General features: G+C 49.5%; 1 protein-coding gene across 3 annotated transcripts in view; it reads right to left on the bottom strand.

Moving 5' to 3' along the window:
- ULK1 (unc-51 like autophagy activating kinase 1) overlaps positions 1 to 21,387 on the bottom strand; it is a 78,536-nt gene extending 57,149 nt beyond the window's left edge. For all 3 annotated transcript variants that reach the window (XM_080558940.1, XM_080558942.1, XM_080558941.1), the window contains exons 1-5: positions 20,818 to 21,387; positions 20,156 to 20,248; positions 20,025 to 20,066; positions 5,254 to 5,286; positions 4,484 to 4,520 (exon numbers count right to left, since the gene is read on the bottom strand). In XM_080558940.1, coding sequence (XP_080415066.1) covers positions 4,484 to 4,520; positions 5,254 to 5,286; positions 20,025 to 20,066; positions 20,156 to 20,248; positions 20,818 to 20,907 — 295 coding nt within the window. In that variant the 5' untranslated portion in view covers positions 20,908 to 21,387. The remainder of the gene's footprint in view (positions 1 to 4,483; positions 4,521 to 5,253; positions 5,287 to 20,024; positions 20,067 to 20,155; positions 20,249 to 20,817) is intronic.
- Between the last annotated feature and the right edge of the window lie 707 nt (positions 21,388 to 22,094).

Below are 22,094 nucleotides of genomic sequence, written 5' to 3'. Positions count from 1 at the left end.
CTTCCCTCAGCGAGGGCTGCCAGCTAGCTTTAAGCATGCAGCCGGACAGAGCCCGCAACCTGATGAGTGAGAGGGTCACCTCTGAGCTATGGTCAACGGCCATCAGACGTTACAGCTTTATCGAGAAGACTATGTCTAAACCTGGAGACACGGTTAGGATTAGGATTTATGTCTGCAGCAACCATTATGGCTCAGGCTGGGCATGGAAAAGGCAGGCAGATTAGGGTACATGGCCACCAGGGATCTGAAGCCAAGTCTAGACCTAATCCTTGTGCATCAGCACCCACCGGACCAAACCATAACTCTAATCCAAACCCAGTGTTAGGATGAAAAGCAGTCCAATACCTAGCAAAAATACCCCTACCAAATGTCCCCTGCAAAGTCTTTATTAATTTTTAAAAAAATATTTCTTTATAAAAATCAAATTCTGGTCATACGGAAGCACTGAACTTATTCTCCTTAGCTAAGGGCTTCCCAAGAACTGTGGCGTGAAAAATAAATAACATTGAAGGGATTAAAATAATGTTCATCTGGACCTTCTAATCAGACTGGTGCAACATTAGCTTCCGTTATTTTAAGAACTGCATGCATGAAACTTGTCAAAGCTCGGAGCAGCCTGCTGAACAAACCACAGGACCAACAGCGCTACCAGCCTGCTTCCTGATCAGTCGCTGAATAGGTCAGGCTTAAAGAAAGCACCGTTCCACTTGAACTAAATCACTCCTTTTGTAGAAGGTCCCGGTAAATTACTCGGGACTTCATTAGTATTTTTCCAGCTGTTCTCTAGCAAAACCTTAAAGCAAGCTGGCAGGAACTTCAAAATGCTACTCTACCTCATCAGCTAGAAGGGAGGAATCCTTATGAAAACACAGATGAGGTTGCAGTCAGCTTTAACACAACACAGGAAATTAAAAATCTAACTTTTGAAATATGCGCATGGGAAGCAGATAAGTTAAACAGCATTTAGAATAGAAAATAAACTCCCACCGCTCCCAAACCCCACTGTTCTAGGAAGAGGCACAAGCAGAGCTAAAATGTCACCACGGCCATCAGCCGCTCCTGGATGCCTACACGTGACACAAGTGCACATGTATATAGAGTTTCTCTCCCCTGGCTGGGCCTTTTTCCTCACGGACTGGCACCCGGCTGGAATTCAAGAGACTGCCCTGCAAGAAGGGGCGATTCTGTGAAGAGATCTTAAAGAGATAAGAGGCAGCTTAGATGCAGATCTATCAAACCTACTTGCATCTTCTGGGGAAAAAAGAAAAGAAAACAACAAATAACCCACTCCACTTCTTCCTCTTTAACAAGGCTTTCCCCGAGTGGACTGGGACACCTGTTCCTGAACAGATAAAACACCATCCTTCTGCGAAACAGCAAGAGCTCCAGAGATTTTTGACCAACTCAGCTCAAGCCCCAGAAAGGAGAGGCTGTCTCACCTTCCCCCAAACAAGAAGCAAGACTTGGAACTTGGTGATTCTTAGCGTTATGAAGCCAGCAGGCAATTAGGAACTCCTGGCTAAATACGCCTTGCCTCTAGCAGAGAAGCTGTTTTCTTTAGAGCCTTGTCTTGACCTGCAGTTCCAGCAGCATGCCACATCTTCAAGGCGTTACCCTCCCTTTCGTATAGTGTGGTGGCAATAAGACAAACACTGCACTAGCTGCCATTCCCTCAAACCAGTTAAGCCTCCCTAACCCTTCAAACCGGGGAAAAAAAAAATATATATATATATATATTTTAAATCATAATAGCCGAGACCAGAAAATCCATTCCCCTGAGGAATATAGTGCCTCTAAGCTACCAATTTCTGCAGAATTTCCGCTTTTCCGTTTCACAGAAGTTCTGCTTGAAGCTCTTAACCTTGCAAAGGTGGTGTGCTCCTAACACACTTAGCATCTATGCTCCTGTCTTGAGCCTGCAGAGAGATGCCTCCGGTCAACCTGCTGTGGCACAGTGAAGCCACCACGCTGCAGCACAGCAAAGTTAGGCAGAGGTCTGCCGGGTCCTCTGGCAGCATTAAATCTCAAGAATCACAGTAGCGAGGCGAGGAAGGACTGTGAAATTGAGAAGATGCTCTCAGTAACAGAAGAGGGATGGCGGTTACACTGGGAGCCCAGGGGCATACCCTTTCACTTCACTCCATTAACGGACACATCACAGAGAAAAACCAGAGTCCTTATCTCTCGTACTCAGCCCATCAGTCTACCAAATGACAGCAGCAATCTCCAGCTGAAGGACAGAGAAATAAATGCAACTGTCACTTTCAGAGACTCCTGAAGTCTCTGAAGAGTAGGGCAAAAATTAACACGGCTTGTACTATCAAGCTCAGGGATTCAAAACCCTATGACAGAAGATCTAGGGGTCGGACTCCTGTTCCCTTCACACTTTGCAGCATCCGGATTTTTCTGTGTGCTGTCTGTAGCTCATCTTGACACATCCTTCCTACTGACACCTTTCTCATTTACTTCAGGCTAGCAGGTTTACTATCACATCAGGTTGTCTTGTTCTACAAACATCAGGAAAAGCAGCATTCGCATGCTCCAGCTGGGAAGATTACCAAGAACCAGAAACATTTACACATCGGTCTGCAAACGGTCTTCAGACCAACCACCATCAGCAGGGGGAGAACATACAGAAGACTCATTCGATTTACACGTCACCAAACAGATGTGGCAAACAAGACAACTCTGTCTCCATGACATCCCAAACAGGAAACTTGTACTTCTGTCCCCGCAAAAAAAAGGTCACTCTCTCATCTTCCCCAGAGTACTGGCAAAACACTGAGCCTGCACTGAAGTCCAGGCATCTCCGTGGAGGCCTGTGGTCAGCGACACATTCTTGCAGAGATCGCTGTTTCACAAGCCTCACTTTGCCATTACTGAGAAGTAATAATATCCCCTCTGTTTATTTTCATGGGCTCCACTTGAGTGAGGAGACCCTCAGCGTGCTGCCTTGGGAACAGGGGCTACGCAGGTCAGGAGATCGGAACAAACATTTACCGTGGGTCAGCACGAGGCCTGCCTGCCTGGTAGCTCTTGAGGCATAGGAAAAGGATGAAACCACCTCAAAAGGTGGCTTTTGGTCAGCACCGTGGAGAGACGGAGCAAGTGTTCAACCAGCCTAGAGGCTGCCTGGTAAAGCACAGTAAACAGGCCCTGACAGCTGAGCCAAGGGTAACGTACTGGAGCACACTCGCTGATGTTGAATGACAACACCATTTTGGAAAAGTTATTTAGGAAAAATAACTTCTCCTCTTACCCACAGGTGCACAAGCATCTCTTTAACAAGCATCCAATGCAAATCATGCTGAAGCCTGAAAGGCCAGGCTGATTTATTTGGGCCCATCCTGCAACCCCCCCAGGGCCATGCGCGCAGAACGTGGCCAGCACAACTCCTGCAGAGTCCCTTCTGTTGACACCAGGAAACTAACGTGACCACCCATAACAGCCTGTGCCAATGCCAATTCACAGAATTTACAGAAATCGTAGATGAACCTGCTCTGATCTCCTGTCACGAGCTACAAAATTTTAGTTATTCCTGTAGTAAAAACAGTGACTTCTGGAATGCTTCCCCACAGCTCTACCATACATCGCAGAGATCTGCCACTGTAAGCTCAAAACATCCCCTGCGATGGGCTTTAAATGACAGCAGCATCCACAGAGATCTATCAGGAGGGAAATCATTAAAAACCACCACCACCACAGAAGCTCTGCTCAGCAGAACACATACAACCTCAGCTTGTATCAGAGGTGGGGTTGACCAACAGTTTAATCCAACACAAATGCGCACTGCACTGAAACGTGCACATATGCACGTCGTCCAGTTGTGAAGACAAGGGGAATTAGAGTGCCTTTTGATTCAACACAGGATTACCATATTGCCTAATGCTTGTAATTAGAGGGCAGAATGGATTGGGAAGCTTACAAGCATCTCATTCAATCAGAAGCAGTGGATTTGCATGTGCTGCTTGTGGAAGTGCTGCAGGAACTACCTGCAAAAATGTCAGAGGAGTCAGCGGGAAAGTAGATGTTGCAATGAAATATAACCACGCGATTATCAAAATAACCAAAGCAGCACCATCACCGCTCAAAAAAGATGTGCCTCATGCATACCAGAGAAATATCCTGGAAGAAATCTGAATTTTCCAAGATAATTTCATCCTAAAAGAAAGCTTATCATCAAAAGCACTCGTTGAAAGTAGGGATATCAACACTAGCTGTAGGACAAATTTAAATTTAGCTTTTAATCCTTCATTTTTTGCCATTTGCAGGCATTATGTCCCTCAAATAAGCAGCCTGAAGTATTATCCAGCTGACTAACTCTAAATTCTAACAATGAGATCAAATTTTGTTTAACCATGATGCAGAGCCACATAAGAAGTGAGATTAAAGGATGATGTCAAACCCCAGCAAGTTTAAGGAGTGAGAACCATCAGTGATTCCTTACGAACACAGAGGATACTCTCCATGCTGTTCTACTTACTGTGAAGGTAGTCTGCCAGGTCACCACCATTGCAGTACTGGAAGCAGAACAGAAAGCTCAGTTAGTGCAAAGCAAATTAAGGACTAAAAACTTCAGTAAACTTCACTAGCATTGCAAGCTTATCATGGTATTTAAAAATAATTATGTACATCAAAATATATATTCAGAAACTGGCAGAAAAAAAGATATTCCAATAGCTTCTTCTTCTGGCATATTTGCCCTACATGTGTACATGCATGCACATGCACAGAGAGAAAGACAAAACCAAGAAAGAGCAGAAAGGTCACCGCTTGAAGACCACCAGGAAGCTGACTAAGGAAAACCTGGGAACAGCCATAGCTGAAAACTGAAATTCCCCACAGTATGTTCCACATCACTAAGGAAAGGTCAACAAGACCTCAGAGCAAAGACTGCAGAAGAAAGAAAACATACAAAAAGCTTTGCAGCTATACTGTGTGGATAAAATGTTCTTTCCATGAATCTTTGAAGCAGATACTATCCCATAATGCTCATTTGACCCTTGAGGTAAGGCATCCAACTGATTAAACCTCTGCCAGCATGACCTTCTAAAAGCAGCAATATAAAAAAATCCCACTGCTGTCTTCACCCACACTGTTCCAGTTCTCAAAGGTATGCAGCTGCAGATTAGATTAGCAAAAGCATCGCAGGTGAGACTGAGCAGAAAGCACTCCTTGTCTAATGAACTGGTCTGCTTAATCCAAGTTAAAGATGAAAAAAGTTGAAAAAATGATAAAAAGAAAGACACTCACCTCCATAACCAAGTAGACAGAATTTGCCATCTCCTGGGGAAAGAGAAAACAAAGATTTATGCATCAAAACATTTCACATGCATTACAACTGCTGTATTCTTTTAAACAGTTGAACTCTTCTGTACATGACAGGCTTAAGAGAGGGAATGAACTTCATTACAGATCGATTCCTGGAGGGTCCCTTACTTCTTAAGAATCAGGTATTTCACACCAATTTAAGCACGTTATTTCTTTCTCAATGTGCACCTGTTTAACAGAGCAAATCTGCTGTATTATGGCTTAGATCTTCATGTTCCTTTCTGGCTCTTGGGATTAACAGCAGAATGCAATGCAGATGCCGGTACTTTATTATCTTAGATTCTTAATCGTTTCCACATTTAACACTGCCCTTTATAGCAGCTATTCCGCATGAGCAGCTCTAGTCTGAACGAAAAGATAAGAGCAGTGCAACTTTGGGACCTGCATTTCAACCCCCATGGATGAAAGGTGCTTCAGAGATCCATTCACCTTTGATTTCATGGAGGAAAAAAAAGAGAAAGATCTCAGTTTCCTTCAAGCTCAGAACATTTGGCTACGCCACAGGGATACAACAAAGATGTTTCTGATGATGTTTCTGAGTAACCATGCACCAGCTGGGCCTTTGCTCCATTCTAATAACATCACACATTGGGAAGTCGATGCTTAACTGGCTGCGAGGTGCTCAGGCTTTCATTTTAGGTCTCACATACAACCAACAGAACACAGCACAACTGTCCCTCTGACAGCACTGACGCAGGTCGAAAAGGCAACATCAGCCAACCAGTTCCTACATAGGCGTTAACAGAGCGCTAATGAAGGTAAGAGCCTGCTATTAGTGGGCACCTAAAGCTTTCTGGATTATTATGCAGTCATCACCAACCAAGTGCAGACCAAATGCTTGTCTTCCCAAATTTGTTATTGGTGCTGCACTGTGGTGTTCCTTCCAGTCCTGAAAGTTATCCCCAGCCCTAGCTTATCGTCTCCACCGGCTCCCTGGACACTGGAAGCATGTACTGGGTGGCATACCCTACAAGCACACCCTGCTGCAGAGAAGAGCCCCCCAAGCCCACAGCACCAAGCAGCAGGAGCTCTGGGGTCTGTGCAAGAAGCAGAGCTGCCTAGCCAGTAGCAACGGAGAGCAAATGTGCAGACAGCCAGATGTTTCAGCCCCGGGTAGAGCAAGAACATCTAAATCCTCTTGAACCCAAGTGAGAGAGGAGCAGATCCACTACAAAGAAGCTTGTATGCTAAAAGCCCTTCCTAAATGCAAGGCCCAGTCCCGGACACGAGCAGGCAGCAATTACCTGGCTGCAGAGAAGCACTGAAAGCAATGGTGGAGCAAAGACTTCGCTGCATTTCCATAGCTCCAGGGCAGCATGCCTTTACTTACAGGCTGTTTAGACACCTGCCTGATTCCCCTTCGCAGCCTGACTACAATTTCAAAGAGCCTCACATCACCCTTCCAGCATTTCAGTTTTCCAGCAGCCTTCGCGGTCTGCCCTCAGCTCCTTTCATCTTGCTCTGCACGCAGGACTACCTCCTGTCAGGCCCGTACCAAACTGACCACCTCTGCCTGGAGCTCTGACTGCCTCCCATCGCCTCTCCTGCCGTTCTCTTAACCTCACAACACAGGATGCAGGTGCTGGCAGGCTGGCTGGAAGAGGGCGGAGGGCAGGGAGACGAAATTCCTGCCCTGTGAAAGGCACCAGGCACAGCTGTCCACAGCCACTGGCCCCCGGGAAGTGCACGCAAGCGCTGGCAGCCCAGCAGCCTCATTTCCCGCAGCTTCCCCAGCAGGACGGGCTCACCAGAGCCAGGGCTGGTGCTCCCTGCTCCCACTGCTGCTCTCACCAGCTGAAATTTTGAAGGTCTCCTCGTTTGTCCAAAAAACAGTTCCCTGCGATGCTTCAAAAGGGCGTTTGTTGTATTTTCACCCGTGGCAAGCGCTGCTTTAACCAGGCCTTATTTTCTTGCTCCTGTTTAAAGGCAGCACGTGTGTGTTATCTCCTTCCACACGTGCTTCAGATGAAGTGACAGACATCCAGGCCTGTCACTTCTCCTTGAGCCGCAGCCCTGTACGCACCGTGCAAGGCAAGGACACGCAGCACCACCGCTGTGCCTGCAGGCCGCGGAGCTCAGCGCAGGGCAACTTCCAGGCACGGAGGAAGTTTCTAAAGCAGGGTTTGCAGCCTGCACCGAGTTCATCACTGCCACGGCAGTATTTTGCAGAGACACGTCTTGCTGAACGTGCTGGAGTCACAGCAGCTCAATACCAGTAACCCATTAATATGTACGGTGCCAGCAGGGCTCGGGGAAGCCTAATATATTATTGCCTGTATAGAAAATGAAGAGGAAGTTTAGCTTAGACAAGCTAAATCCAAAAGATATTACTAATAACTTCTCAGCTATTTGCTAACAGCTAATGTACACTGCACAGCTCGGTTGTTTTTCCTCCGTGCTTTATTTAAAGACTCTGCAAACACACATCATAAAGCAAGTCATTGATTTTTGGCAGCCAATGTGCACAGTGACGGGGTTAAATAAGGACCCAGGCAGGCAGGGGAGATTCTCTGCCTGACTGCCCTAGCAACAAAGTGACCCTGCTGGCTGCTGCCTTTATCTCGCCAGCACAGGGCGCAGAACCAGAGGCAGTGCCTGATGGGCAGCTGGAGGAAAAGGAGGTGGCTCCCCCAGCCATCCGCTGGCAACAGCACCCTCTGCCAGCCCGGTGTTATTAGGGACCCTTCTCCGCTGATTAAGGTTAACACAAGCCTCACCAAACTTGTCTTCGGTACCCCCTGGTTCTGGCGGAACTGAAATCGCCTTCCTGTGATTCGGAAAAACGCCTGCAAGTGAGAACTGGAAGCGTGGCATCCACCAGGGCTACACGTACCTTAACAAACAGCAGATACCATGAGAGCACTGCAGAACCAAACAACTGGTGCCCAGACCCAACTTCAACACCAGATACATTTATTTCAGGGGGTCATTTTGCAGCAGTATTTTGCCATGACTGTCAACCCCCACAGTCCAATACTGCTGGCACCAGTGAGCGCCGTACTGGAGCCCACCCTCGCACTTTGGGGCTCGCTTCCCAGATAGATCAGTAGGAATCTTACCACCAGAACTAAACATTTATTTAAGGAATGGCCTCTGAAACAAACTCATGTTTGGAAAAAGCCTTCAGCCAATAGCTTACTGTGGTTACAAAGGAAATAGACATCTAAAGAGACCTCTGGTTTTTCAAATGGGCTAACCGACTTCTCTCATACCGACTGAGCAGCAGAAGCTATTTTTTTTCCTTTTTTAATCCTTCCACAGTCCTTACTATTTGTTCATTAACAGAACAAGGAAAAACACACTGAACCAAACTTTGCAGGCTAGCCTAAAGAAACGAGATGCCCAACCCGCCCGTTTCCACGTCAGAAACGAGAACAACATTACAATTTGCTGTATTTCTGCGGAGGCTGATGTCCAAGAAGTGCTGCAGACAGCTCACTCCGGACTCCTACTCGCGTGTGCCAGCCCCTGCAGCCAAGGCCAGCCCTGCCACCGAACAGGGAGCAGCACAGAGGCGACCCCCCGACTCCTCTCATCACAGCACAGCAGCACAAACCCTGACTGTGCTCTACACCAGCACCGACGGCCTCTGCCAGAGACATCAAGCTGATAATTAATCAGTCTGGATCACCGCCTGACTCGCAGCTCGTACAGCAGAGGCCTCAGCGATGAAGTTACAACTTAATTGAGTGTAAAAACAGGCAACAGGCTCTACTGCCTACAAATAACACACATCTGCTAATGGAGGAAAAAGAAAAACTTCATTTAGGAACGCAGCAGCGATCACCCCAGGACAGTGCTTTGTTAAAATCCCTCGCTGAGGCACCGCGAGGGACAGGGTTAGGGGTGTTACGACCCAGCAGCGCTGTCTCCAAAGCGTTCTCTCCACCCATACTGGAAGGTGGCATGATCCTCTTCTTGGAAAGCCTGTGTTTAGGTGTGTCCAAAGGGAAGCATCTGGGTGTACCCGCAGTTAGTCATCCTCCTACCACAGCTTAAAAAGTCCACGAGAGGAAACTTCCTCAGAGAAATCCTCCCCTGCACTCTGCCCCAGCGCCTCGCCTGCTACCAGATTTAGAAAGATGCTCAGGAAGGGAAAAGTGTTTAATTACACAACGCTCCAAAACCCTTGCAGCAGTGCTGTATTTCTACCCATCCGTGTGGGACCAACGTTGTAACAGATGCCGGGGTATGAACTTGGCAAAAACCAGCTTCCACCTCACCTAACTCATCTCTAGGAGGGCTGGGGGAGCAGAAAGAGGACTTGGAAGATGAGCATCGCCCTGCTGGTGCGCCCCTGTGCTGCTCCTGCAGAGGCGTGTGGACTCAAGCCCTCAGAGCTGCTCTTGTTCCTCTCCTGAAGAGAAGCACGCCGCTGCGCGTTTACTTAGCCTCCCCCCGTGAGATTCCTGTTCTGCATCTCCAAGAAGATCCCCACCGTGTGCTGCCTGACACCGCCCCAAGCAGCGCCCGCAGCAGCTGCTAAGGGAAGATAATTGCCACAGAGACCTTGGTGAGCAGGGCCAGGCCTCACCGACTGGACCAACCAACAGAAGCACGAAATGAAGCTCGGGGTCTAACCTGGCAATGGAAGATAAAGGGGACACCAACCGAAAGCTAAGTTCTACTGCTTTGAGGTTTTTATTAAATGCCACTTCCCCTGCTTGCTGCAGCAGAACCTCAGCACCGAGGCACGCTGCGTCCTCCTGCCCTGCCAGCGGGATCTCATGGAGCTGGTGCCCTTTCGACGTACGATCTCTATTTTCTGTTCATCCCTCTTCTGAAAGTGGCACTGTGTTACGAACACCAGCTGTAGCAACAAACCTTGCTTTACAGGAACCACCTGGAAAAGCCTTTAGCTAACATCGTGGCTCCCAGGCCGGCTGGGCTTGGGGACAGAACCTGCTGTTCTCAGAAGAAAGTTTCCAAGCAATAACGCCTCTCAGTGTTATTTCACTCCGGCCCAGAGCTTGGCTCAAGCAGGTTAACCTCTGAAGAGGAAAACGTTCATGCTATGCAAGGATTATCTCTTGACGCAACTATCTGAACGGAAGCAAGATAAAAGACAATAGTAACGTTAGTATGAATTGTGGGAGCACCTACCAATGTTCACCCTTAGCAAAACAGATCTAAAAGCAAATAGCTAGAAGATATTCATACGGCTCTTGACCTCACACAAAGAAAAACATCTCAGAGCCTATTGTGCTGCTGTTTTCTTGCCCTGCTCCTTCTCTTCACTCCCTCTGGACCTTATTGATAAAGAACTCAGGAACACTTCAAACAGTTTCTTACTCAGGAAACAATTAATTCAGATGAAGGAAGAGAAGAAGCAAGTACTCTTTTGCCACAATACAATCTCTTCTCTGCATAGACGCGCCATCACAAAGTGCTTCTTACACCCAGACAAGGCTGTAAGGCCAGACAAAAAAAAGCACATTTCAGGACAGTGCTTTGGGATTCAAGTTGTGCAGCCAGCGAGGTCCTGCCCCAAAGCGAGTTAGCGTGTTATAAGGAACAAGCGGTCACGTTCCCCTTGTGCATGGGCCACGCTGCAAGTCAGACACTTGGGGCTGCAGTAGCAGTCACACACGCACAGCCCGGTAGATGGTATGCGAGCAGCAAATGCCATCATGCCACGGCCTACTCAGTATCTTTGCCTGTTTTGGCAGATCCAGGTCTAGCAATAAAACCTGCTGCTGCTGTCTGGAAAGCGCTGTAACGAGCTCTGCACAGTCAGCAGATCCTTGAGTTCCCAAGGGAACGAGGGCTCCCAGTGTCCTCACACAGACCCTAAGGCGTAAGAGGCAAGGCCCGGAGCCGACTGACTTCTTCATCAGCTCTCAACTACATTCTGCTCCCTACAGACCTGACAGCTTGCTCCAGGATTTGGAACACCAGGCAATATATAGGGCAATTAGAAAGGAGGTCCTGCAGCACAGCAGTGGTTTATGACCACCTCGATGAATGGGGATATTTGTGGGATCCTGAGAACAGCGATGCAAAGTGCTACACCCCCATTCCAGGCACTACAGCATTCTCCGCTTATGAAGCGGAACTGTTTCGGGACGGTCATGCTTCAGCGTGGATTAAAAACAGCAGGAAAGCTATCCTCCTCTGGTTCTGCACAGGCTGCAGGAAGGGAGGGAAAGTACTTCCCATACAATCACATCCCTCTGGCAACAGTCCTAAAGTCCGACTGTGTGACCTTAAAAAATGAACAAGGCACTGTCACGTCCAGGGACTTGGTGGGTGTGCCGGCCAGCTAACACCACCGCAGGCAAACGGCAGGATGGCTTCTTCAAGAGACCCGAAGAAGCTCCACCACCCCCTGCCACTAACACGGGCTTTACGCAGCTCCCTTTGAACCAGGAGCTGCACCTCTCTTCTGTCTGCAGTACCACGGCCCCGCCGGCTGGCTGCTGGCTCCACGAAGGTTCGGGGCCTGCCCCGAGATGCAGAGCCCTTGCTGAATGACAGATGACTACCACGCTCGCAAAGCGCCCCGACAGGAAAACACGGCTCTCTTGCAGGGGCACGCCGGGCCTCCGCAGAACAAACGCTGCAGCAAGCCCGAGCTGAGCTGACGTTAACCACGGAAACCAAAACACAGGATCGCTGTCATAAGAGGAGAGAGACAAAGTGGCAGGTTCAACAAGTCACAGAGCTTCGAGGCGAGACCGGAGACGTGTGCCACAGCAAATTAAAGGCTCTTGCTGCGGGGACACTGAGGAGCAGTCGCTTCTTACAGCGCTGTCTGGGGGCAATGCTGTGTCACCCGCGCTGCCGGTGTGTCCCCGGCTGGCCAGCTCTCGGGGAAGCCCGAGGGCCTCAGGGCGTGCAGTACAGGTCAGGCTCCTGCTGCACAGCCCAGCAAGGATGAGAGAGGGGAGAAAAAAGCAGCAGAATCCTGAAAAGTCGGGACTTTCTGCCATGGAGTGGGAAGTGCAGTTACCCCTTTGCTAAGGGGGATAAGACCTGGGAGCTTCTTTGAACTAAGCAAGCATCTCCCTGCAAGTGGCAATGCATTGTGTTAACGCCATCAGGAGAAGTGACTTCAAAATCCTGAAAACAATGATCCAAATACTGACGATCCAATTTGCTTTTCTACATTTATTCCTCATCTCCTTTCCATATCACAGTCATTTTATGAAGGGTGCATTTAAGGTTTGTTTCCCCATTAGCCCAGGCTCGGCCACACGCACTGCAAAGAAATCCCCGTGCACCGTAACGCTGCCTTGCACCAGCCTACACAAAGCACAGGGGCAGTGCTGCGGATCGAGGCAGACAAGGAGGCAGGCTACAAGAACAGGCTTCTCCACGGATCTGGCATCACGCCGAATGCTTCTGCTGGCATCACGCTTGCTGAGACATCCTCGCTTACCGAGACACGCTCAAGTACAAGCAGAGCCACTCCGTCTGAAGCTGGATTTTAGAGCCAATGAAGGCAGCTGTGAACAGCGTGGGTGTGTTTGGGATTTGCCATCAAAAAACTTAATCTGATATCCCGCAGGAGATGATTTTTTTTTTTTTAAATGCAACTGTGGGAATTAGAGGCCCAACCCCCACTAGGTTTCCTAGGGCAGATGCGTGAGCTGGCCTTTGTGCGTCTTCTTCTTTCACATTCATTTATTTCATACTTCATTTACCAGATTTAGGAAAGCCCATATACACTACCACAGCACAAAGGTGTTATAAGAAGGAATTTAAAGAAAAAAAAGTGAGTTTTCATTCAAATAAAAATTATCTTAATTTATTATGAAAAAAATCCAGTTGCCAGAAGCCAGGTAACATGGGCTTGAACCTGCAATATTTCAAAGACAAACAAAGCAGAGTATGTTTTAAAAGGCTGGCTACAACCGCCAGCTAAATTAAACATATACGTATGTGTCAAACACAAAAAAGCCTCCAAAGAGAAAGTTACTCAACTGCCCAGTTGCGTGTGCAGCGTTATCACGAAACACACACACACACACAGAAACAAACCACACGCTTTAAAGCCGCTGAGCGGCACCACCTCGGCTCTGCCTCGCACCACCTCACGCCCTGGTGCGGCTCCCGTGCTCCGGGCATCGAGCTGCCTGGAGGCCCATCTTCTCCTGGGCACGGAGGGTGCTTCGCTAAACAGGAGCTCTAATGGCTTGAAACTCAGCATCTTTCACTGCCCACAAGTGAAGCACGCTGTCTGGCTGATCGCTAGCACGCCAGCTGAGCTGACCCAATTCCTCCTGTTACTCTGATGCTAGGAGACAAGCCAGGTGTTCTCGCAGCCGGACTGAACGTTTTCGCCCTCAGCAGCCAGTGATGCAGGATTTGATTCATTCCTCTCAATCCCCCACCTTGAAACAGCCTTGGATATCAAAGCAAAGGCAGCTTTGAGATCCCCACTTTGCGTGCGGAGAGCATCCTTCCACGTTTACAGTGGTATTTAAGGCCTGCACATCATAAAGCAGGAGGCATCACGGTTAAAACACCTCTTCGCTATACTCTAAGCACAAAGAGGCTCTAAAGCTATCTGTTGGCAGAGATTTTTATTGGATTCTGCTGTGGACATTTCTTTCTAAATTTCTCAGAGAGGAGCCATAACATCTGGCAAAGATAATTAAGACGGCTTTTCTTAAGTAAAGTAGATTTAACTGCTCTATACCTGAGGAGCGCTGCCGCCTTGGAAGGCCACACCATTTTTATTCCCTTTACATCAGGTTTGCCGTTTCGTTGTGCTACATGAACACAAGCTAAAGCAATTAAAATAAAATAAAGAAATCCCCCAACAATGAAAAACCCCCACGCAAAAAGTTTTGAAACGAACCCACGAAAACCCACCCTTATACTCCTGACTGTGCAGATCAAAGACCACCAGCTCTGCTGGCCACCCCGGGCTCAGCCTTTCACTCCCTGCTGCCCTGTGCTGAAGGCTGTCTGCCCCACAGAGGAGCCGTGCCCTCTTCAGAGGAGCAGAGCTTCTCTAGCAGCTTGCCCAAACCAAGGGAGGCGTCCAGCTCAACCTCCTACCTTCAGCACTGGCCCTCACCCTCGCCGTTTGCTAGTCTGACCGTTGTGCAAAGGCTTTTTGGTTGGTATCGACGTGTGGGACGGCATGGGGTGCAGAAAAGAGAAGAAGGAAGACACATGAGAGTGAATTAATTACTCTTAATTCTCTACACACGCTCAAGCATTAAGATGAGCCTTTGCAATGCACACTTTTATTGCAATTTCCTGCTTTAGGGTTGAGTCCAATCCAGTCTCAAAACTAACTGGGCTTTGGTTTGGACCTACAAAAATTTGGAAGAAATTTGAGCAATGGTTCTCCATCTGAATTCAGCCCCACTCAGGCATTGCTCGGGGGCATTTTTCCCCTGTCAATGCAATTAGAAAGCCCCTCTTGCCATCCGCCTTCCAAATCTCTACCACCTTGCTTCACCCACTCGAACCGACCGCGTTCGGTCATCACGAGGACTCGAGCAGTGGAAATTTTCACGATGGAAACACTGATGAAGCTTAAAGAGCAGCAGCATGAATAGCACCTCAGCCGCTACCAGAGCTCCAGGCGAGCACAACAGCCTACCAGTTTCCGATTACTCCTGGGAAACATTCCTCAACCTGTCGGTACAGCCTGAGTAATGCCACCTTCCGCGGCAGCTTCGGAGGCTATTAACCTTCCACATGGCTGGCTCCTCCATGACATCGCAATCACGTGAGAAGGACGCAGGTATGTGCTTTACATACAGGATGAGCAAAACAGGGATGACCATTTCAGAAATGCAACAAGACCACTCCCTCTAAAAAAAGCCCAATGACTCCTCTAAGGTCTATATTTAGTGGTCAGCATTTGCTAGATGTTTGTCACCTGCGCAGTGGAGTACCCAGCTAATGAAGCCAACATCAAATAGAAATGTAAGGTGATAAAATATAGTATAAAATACTCTACTTGCCATAAATGTAGCTATTTCAATTCATTAGACTCTCAGACCTCATCCTACAAGATTACTGGCAGAGAACAGATGGATTTTCCATCCTTTCCCCCTTCTAGCTCTAAATTAGGCCGGCCCAGCCTCCGGTAACAGCGATACCCTCCAGCAGATGCGAGGACGCTGACAGAGCAGGACAGCGGACACCCCATTCTCGTCCGCAGCACAAACAGGAGGAGGATTGCCTGGCAGTGCTCGGAGGAGCCTGCACTTCACACCCACTCACGAGGCAGCTTGCCAGCCTCACTCAGGGACGGAATTAAAACAGGATTTAACCAGGCAGCCTGCCTGACCTCAGGAGCGCGATCTCCCAGGCACAGAGCGCCTCCTTAGTCATCCCAAGTGTCACCATGGAGCCCCGTGTCTCCTGCGACACGGCACCTGAACGGCAGCGCCCGAGGAGAAGATCCTGCGTTAGGTGGCACGAGCACTGGCAGGGAGGGAGGTGACGCTGCAGCAGCACTGATTCATCCACCACCAGCAGCTTAGCGAAGCGCTGCAGCAGAAGCGAGCGGTGCTGGAGGGCACGAAGGACACTGCTGCTCACGGAGCCGTGCCAGGGGCCACGAGATGGGGACCGGCGGCTAAGAGCTCTGTGTCAGAGGAGGATGATGGCGCAGGGAGCACAACAGCACGTCGCAGCCCAACCAGCCAGGATCCTACTGATCAGCAGGACTTTTATAGAAAGCAGCAACAGAATGAGCCTGCTAGTACTTGGCCCCAAAGACAAACCCAGGGCACCTGATCATTCAGCCAAAGAACCTTTGTTCTGCCACCTTAATCCTTGGGTACAAGAAGGACTGCACTGCAAGGACTCCCTGGTCTCTGTCGCCTCTTTGGGAGCTCGAGGTGATACAGTCACCCCAGCAGACACGTTTTTGGTGAGACTTCACTGCACGAGTGATTTAAGCGTTCCTCTGAGCTCATTCCCAGCTGATGAGTACAACGAGCCAGCTCGACATAAAATTATGGAAAGCAGACCCTCAGGTAACCAAGGCTGAAATAGAAACTCAGCAGTTCCGTGCCCTACGTGGTGGTAACAACTGCATTTCTACTTCCCACCCATGGGGGAAAAAAAAAAAAGCAATACCCACAAAAGCAGTCATGGCTGGGCTGTTTTAGAAGCTCATATCACAACACACCACTAGGGAAGATGTGCTGGTAAAGTAATCCTTCTTCCCATTTCGTGCAAGAAAACACTTTCTTTAATATCTAAAGCATGCTTTATGTCCACAAATAGAGCATTTTCTGCAGGCCTTGAGCAGCTGGGCTAGGGTTGCTTTGCTCTGCAGTACTGGAATAAACCCGCCCCAGTACCACCAGCTACACGTGAGATCTTCAGCTGGCACCTATTTAACCAAGCTGCCTGGTGGAGGAAGAGCACAGGGGGAAAGCCTTCAGTGTCAGCATGCACGAAGAGCTGAGCTGGTTTTGAAATCCACGCTCTAAGAAACCTTTCCCAAACCAAATCCTCATACAACGGAAGCGAACATTTGTTTCCTTGTTGTCACTGATTTCCACCTTAAAAACAAGATCTCAGTCAGCTATCTTCAAAAAGAGTAAAAAGCTCCTGGTCTCCAGATGTCTCCCTGGATTCTTGCGCTCCTCTCGACCGCTGCAGCCTGGAAACCCCAACTCCAGCTGCCCTGCGAGCCAGCTGAGGAGCCAGCACTTGTCCAGTAGCAACTAACACACCCTGCACAGGGAAGGTTTTTACTTTATGCCAAACAACTTCTGTGCCCAGGAGAGATCTGCAGCACAACTCCACACAGACACTAAAAGGGTAGCACTTTTAGGAAAGCAGTAACATATGATTTATCCTCTCCTTGAGCAGGGGTTGTCTCAGTAGGCTCCTGGACTATTCACAGCACCTCTCATTAATACATGAGCACATAATAATGGGAATATGCATATTTCATTTTGTGAGCCATTCTCATTTAATGATGCTGCTCTTAGGACTCTGGCGAGGGGATCTATAAAAGTCCAGACACCACACTTCTCTGCATTAAACATTCACCAGGATCATTTATTCCTAGGAAGCATCTTATTTTGTCACTGTGTATGAGACAGTATCACTAAGACCTAGGAAACAAGAAGGAACACAGCAATTTTCTACAAATTGAAGGATAAAATAAACGTGCAAGGGTGTGAGCTGCTGTCAGTACAAGGCATCAGCTCTGCAAGTGCCTGTCTGGGGCAAATCTGGCATCACATCACAAATCTTGACGTATGGGGCCTGGTTAGCATTAGCTTAAAACCAGGAAAATGCAGAGAGCATCGCTGGGTGTAATCGCTTGCTTACAGCCTCTGTGGTTTTGGCAACCATTTCCTTGTGTGTAAGGAAGCTGCAAGTAAAAGTTCAAGTCACTGCTGAGAGGAGGTGCAGAGGAAAGAAAGACAAAGTGCAACATTGAGATTCACAGGAGCTATTTTTTCCTTTTTGCTCCGTGATGTTGTAACAGCAGAATAAACCTCTCCAGTTTTAGAAAGCCTAGAAGTTAGGGGTTCCCACGACACTCTGAAGGGTAAACATATATACATCTATGAATGAAGCAACTCATCTCCTTTCAGAAGAGGGGTAAAAAAGTAGTCTTTTCCACAAAGGAAGGGAAGGTTGGCAGAAGGCAGGCTTCCACCGAACTGCACTGCTACCTCTGCAGACAGTTTACTCGTACAACTCCTGACCACAGAACAGGGCCAAACACCAGGCATCACACACACAACCTGTGCAGGTGCCTGATTACAGACCAGCGGGGATTCCACACCCTGCTAGCACTATGTAACGTCCCTACTCACAGCCTAAGTCACCTCACTTTGTCCAAGAAACCAAATTACCCAGGTCATACACAGAGTCTGAGAATGCTGGTAGCTAAATGTACACCCGGGCATGCCCTGAGCCCAGGGCCATTCCCAAGTTTCTGGTCTGTGGCATCTTACACAGCCTCTTGCAAATACCTCACCAGGCCACGCTGCTACGCACAGAAGTTAACTAAAGCTCATTTGCCATCCTATAAAGGAGAAAAATGCATTGCTGCAGTTAGGAGTTATGAAATCATTCCTTTTGCAGGAAATCTTTGAGCTGTTTCCCATCAGGCAGCTACTTGAAGCAAAGAGAGTTTAACACAATATAAAGGTTTTGAAAGATGCGCAAGAAGTAAATCCAGCACTGTAATGCTTTGTACAAATGCACACTACAGAGGAAGAGCCGATGCAGCCACTCGCCCTCTCAGCTGAAAAGTTACAGAATAAACACACTTAGGCATGCAGGGAAGGAAAATGAAAAAAACAGAGATCCTAAAGCCTCGAGTGGCCTGTGCTCGGAGGGAGGTTCCGCAGCCCTGTGCTACTCTGCAGTGTGCATCAGGCCAAAGGCAGTCACTGCCCTGGATCTCTGCAAGGCCAGCTCTACAGGGTGGTTTGGGAGCAGAGAACAGGTGGCCTCCCACCCAAAGGGCATTTCCAAGAAGCGATCCTGTTCCCAGCGGCCTCACCTCCCTCCCAGAAAACCTAAAATCCCCCATGTCCACCTGCCTCCAACAAAAACAACGCCGGGCACTCGGCGCTTTCCAGGAACCCGAGCCCAGCAGGCCCCTGCAGCACCTGGCCATGACCCTGTCCCCGAGGAGAGGGGCACAGGGGGGACGCAGCCCCCCAGGGCCGCAGAGCTGGGGTGACACAGGCGGACTACAGCACCCAGGAGGCACTGCGACTGGGCTGCGGGTGACGTGGGGCCGCCCGAACCAATCCATGCAGAAGGAGGAATGTCAACAAACACGGGCCTCGTGACAGGGACAAGGCAGGCAGCCCCCCGACACGGGACCGGTGCCTACCGGGGTCCGGCATGGGGTCCTGGGCCCCAGAACCCACAGCCAACACTTGCCAGTGCGAGGCCTCGGGGTAAACAGCGCTGCCGACAGGCTGCCTCCAGCCCCTGCGACCACAAACAGAAGGATTCCACTTCATGCTGCAGTGTTTTTCTTAAAAAGCATCACTAACGCTGGAGAAAAAAACCTCACGCCACCAGGCCACGCAACAAGTTAACCAGAAATTCCAGGAAAAAAAAAAAGAAGTGTCACTGGAGAACTTGGGTTTCAGAGTAAATCAGTTTTAGCTCCTTAGATTAGACCTTTAGAGCTGACTTCGAAGGAAAAAGCAGCTGTGGGAAACCACAATAATCTAAAAACGTCTGCTGCAATTTTTAAACACTTACTGATTGCCACAAGGACAACAGAAAAATGCAAATGAAAATCCTCAGGAACTGAAGACAATCATATGCTACAAAGTCATGGTCACACTATTTCTACACTGTCTAGGAAAATTAAATTTTCTTAGGCATATCCATAACCAAGGAAGAAAAATAAAAGGCAGGTGTGCCCAGAGTAACTCCTGTAATTTTATTTTATTTCTAATGTTTTGAGAACTTCAGAGCTTCCAGCACAAACATATTCACCACACACTGCATTAGTATCCTGGGAACAGGAGCTCCCACCTCAACTCCCAGCTGCCTAAGTTTTATTGTCCAGAGCACAGTTCATACATGATCTGCTCAGCCATCTTTGTCCACCTTTTCATAACTTATGAGGAGACTTTTTTCCCAGAAAATGTTTGATTACAAACTGTTAAATTACACTGTTAAAAAACAAACAAAAAAAAAACCAACAAAATTCCAAGAACTCCATTCAACCTCTCCCAAATCTAGAAAGCTTTAACATAAATGAATGTATTTACCTGGAAGTCATACAAGGCAACGATGTTTTCATGTTTCAATTCCTAGAAAAAGTAAAACAAAGACAGTAAGTTAGGAGCAACAATAGGCATAGAGAACAAAGACAGAAGAAAACAACTCTGTCTGCCTTTACCTTAAGGATTTTAATTTCCTTGCCCAGCAGTGTCTGTGATTTTGCAAGGTTCTTCTTGTTAATGCATTTCACAGCTACTTCCAGCTCAGGTTTCTGAAAGTGAAGAAGTGCACATGTAATTCGGAGCTAGACGTCAGTTTCACCATAAATGTACACTGGGATAAGCAGCCTCCTAACAGACTGCAAACACTACAGAAAGAAGCATCCTGCAGCACCACAAAAGGCCTCCACTTTATGCCCTGGTGCATATCCCTCACTTGTTCAGACTTGCCCTCTCCTGAATTACACTTGCCAGACCGAGGAGAAAATCCCAAGGTTTGGGGTTTTGTTATTACTTGATACGCCGGTTATCCTCTTGTTTAATCGCTAGAAATAAACACGCCATGGGAGCCACGGCTTATCCCAAGCCCTGATGGTGGGAAACCCACAGAAGGATCGCTTTCCTTGTATCTCCCAGGGAGCCACTTCCCCTGCTTTCGGAGGGGCGCAGCGGAGGAAGGCCAAACTTGGCAGAATAAGAACCCAAAGGCAAAGCGGGGCGCCCTGCGCCCCCCGAGAGCCCCGGCGGCACCGAGCCCTCCGTGCCCAAGTTCAGCCTGGGTGAGAGGGGGGGAAAAAAAAATAAAAAATAATAAAAGGGAGAAGAAGACGGGCTCGTTCACCTCTTTGTGCCTGCCTTTGAAGACGACGGCGAAGGCTCCGTGCCCGATCAGGTCCTTCCTGCTGAACTCAAACTTTCCCACCGTCTCCATGGCGCTGCCAGGGCCGGCGGGGCGAACTTCAGGGCTGGAAAGCGACGGTGGTGATGACGGCGGTGGCGGCGATGAAGGAGCTCCCTTTAAAGAAGGCTGAAGCTCTCCCGACCCGGACGGGAGCGCGCAGCCTGCCCCGCTCCCGAAGGGCAGTCAGGAGCTGGAGGCCGGCCGGAGGGGGGTAGCCCCGGTGCTGTCAGCCCCTCGGCAGCTCGGCGTCTGGCTCCTCTCCCCCGCCTCGCCTCCGTCCATGGGCTGCCTCTTCCTGCACCAGGGCCGGGCGCTGCTCATCCTCGGCGGCGGCGAAGGAGCCGGCTCCTCAGCAGCGGGCCTTCCCCATGCCCTCCTCGGCGCGGCCGGGCGCTGCTCCTCGGGGCGGCCGCTTCAGGCGCCTCTCCCCATGCCGAGCCCCGGCCCGGCCCGCCCGGCAGGCGCGGCTTGGCTCCGAGTCCACCTTAAGCCTCGCTCCACCTTAACCCCGAATCCACCTTAACTCCGCTTCCACCTTAAGCGCTCGCTCCACCTTAAGCGCAGATCCACCTTAAGGGCCGCCCGCGGCCCGCCGCCCCTTCGGGCTCACCCGCGGGGTCCCCGCCGCCTCCCCGAGCTCCGCCGCCCGCTGCGGGCCCGGACAAAGCTCTGCGGAGCGCGGCGCGGCTCGGCCCCCACACGCGGCCGCGGCCCCGGCGGCGCAAGCGCGGTGCGCGGCACCGAGCGGGGGGGAGAGGCCGGCACGGCGGCGGCGGCCGCCTGAGGCGCAGGGGGCCGAGCCCGGCGCGTTTAAAGGCGCCGCCCGCCGCCGGCCCTGAGTCACCGGCGGGCCGCCGAGACCCCCCCCCTGCACCGCTGGGGGTGTCCCCCCCGCTCGGAGCTGGAAGGCGGGGGGTTTATGCTGCTGCCTGCCAGCCCCCCCCCCCCCCCCCCCTCCAAAAAAAAGTCTTTCGGAAATGTTTTAAATAACTAAATAAATGACTTTCCTTCCCCCTCCCCAATAAAAGTCTTTCAGAAATGTTTCAAATGGCTAAAAAAAGTGGCGAGTTTTTCAAAATTTACCACAAAAAAATCGCTGCGGGGGCGGTGGCAGTCCCGTCCCCCCCCCCCCCCCAAAAAAAAAGTCTTTCAGAAATGTTTCAAATGACTAAAAAAATGGCGAGTTTTTCAAAATTTACCACAAAAACGTTGCTAAT

The sequence above is a fragment of the Anser brachyrhynchus genome (genome assembly GCF_964034855.1).
Source record: "Anser brachyrhynchus genome assembly, chromosome: 17".
Lineage (NCBI taxonomy): Eukaryota > Metazoa > Chordata > Aves > Anseriformes > Anatidae > Anser > Anser brachyrhynchus.
This window is presented reverse-complemented; position numbering and strand designations above follow the sequence as displayed.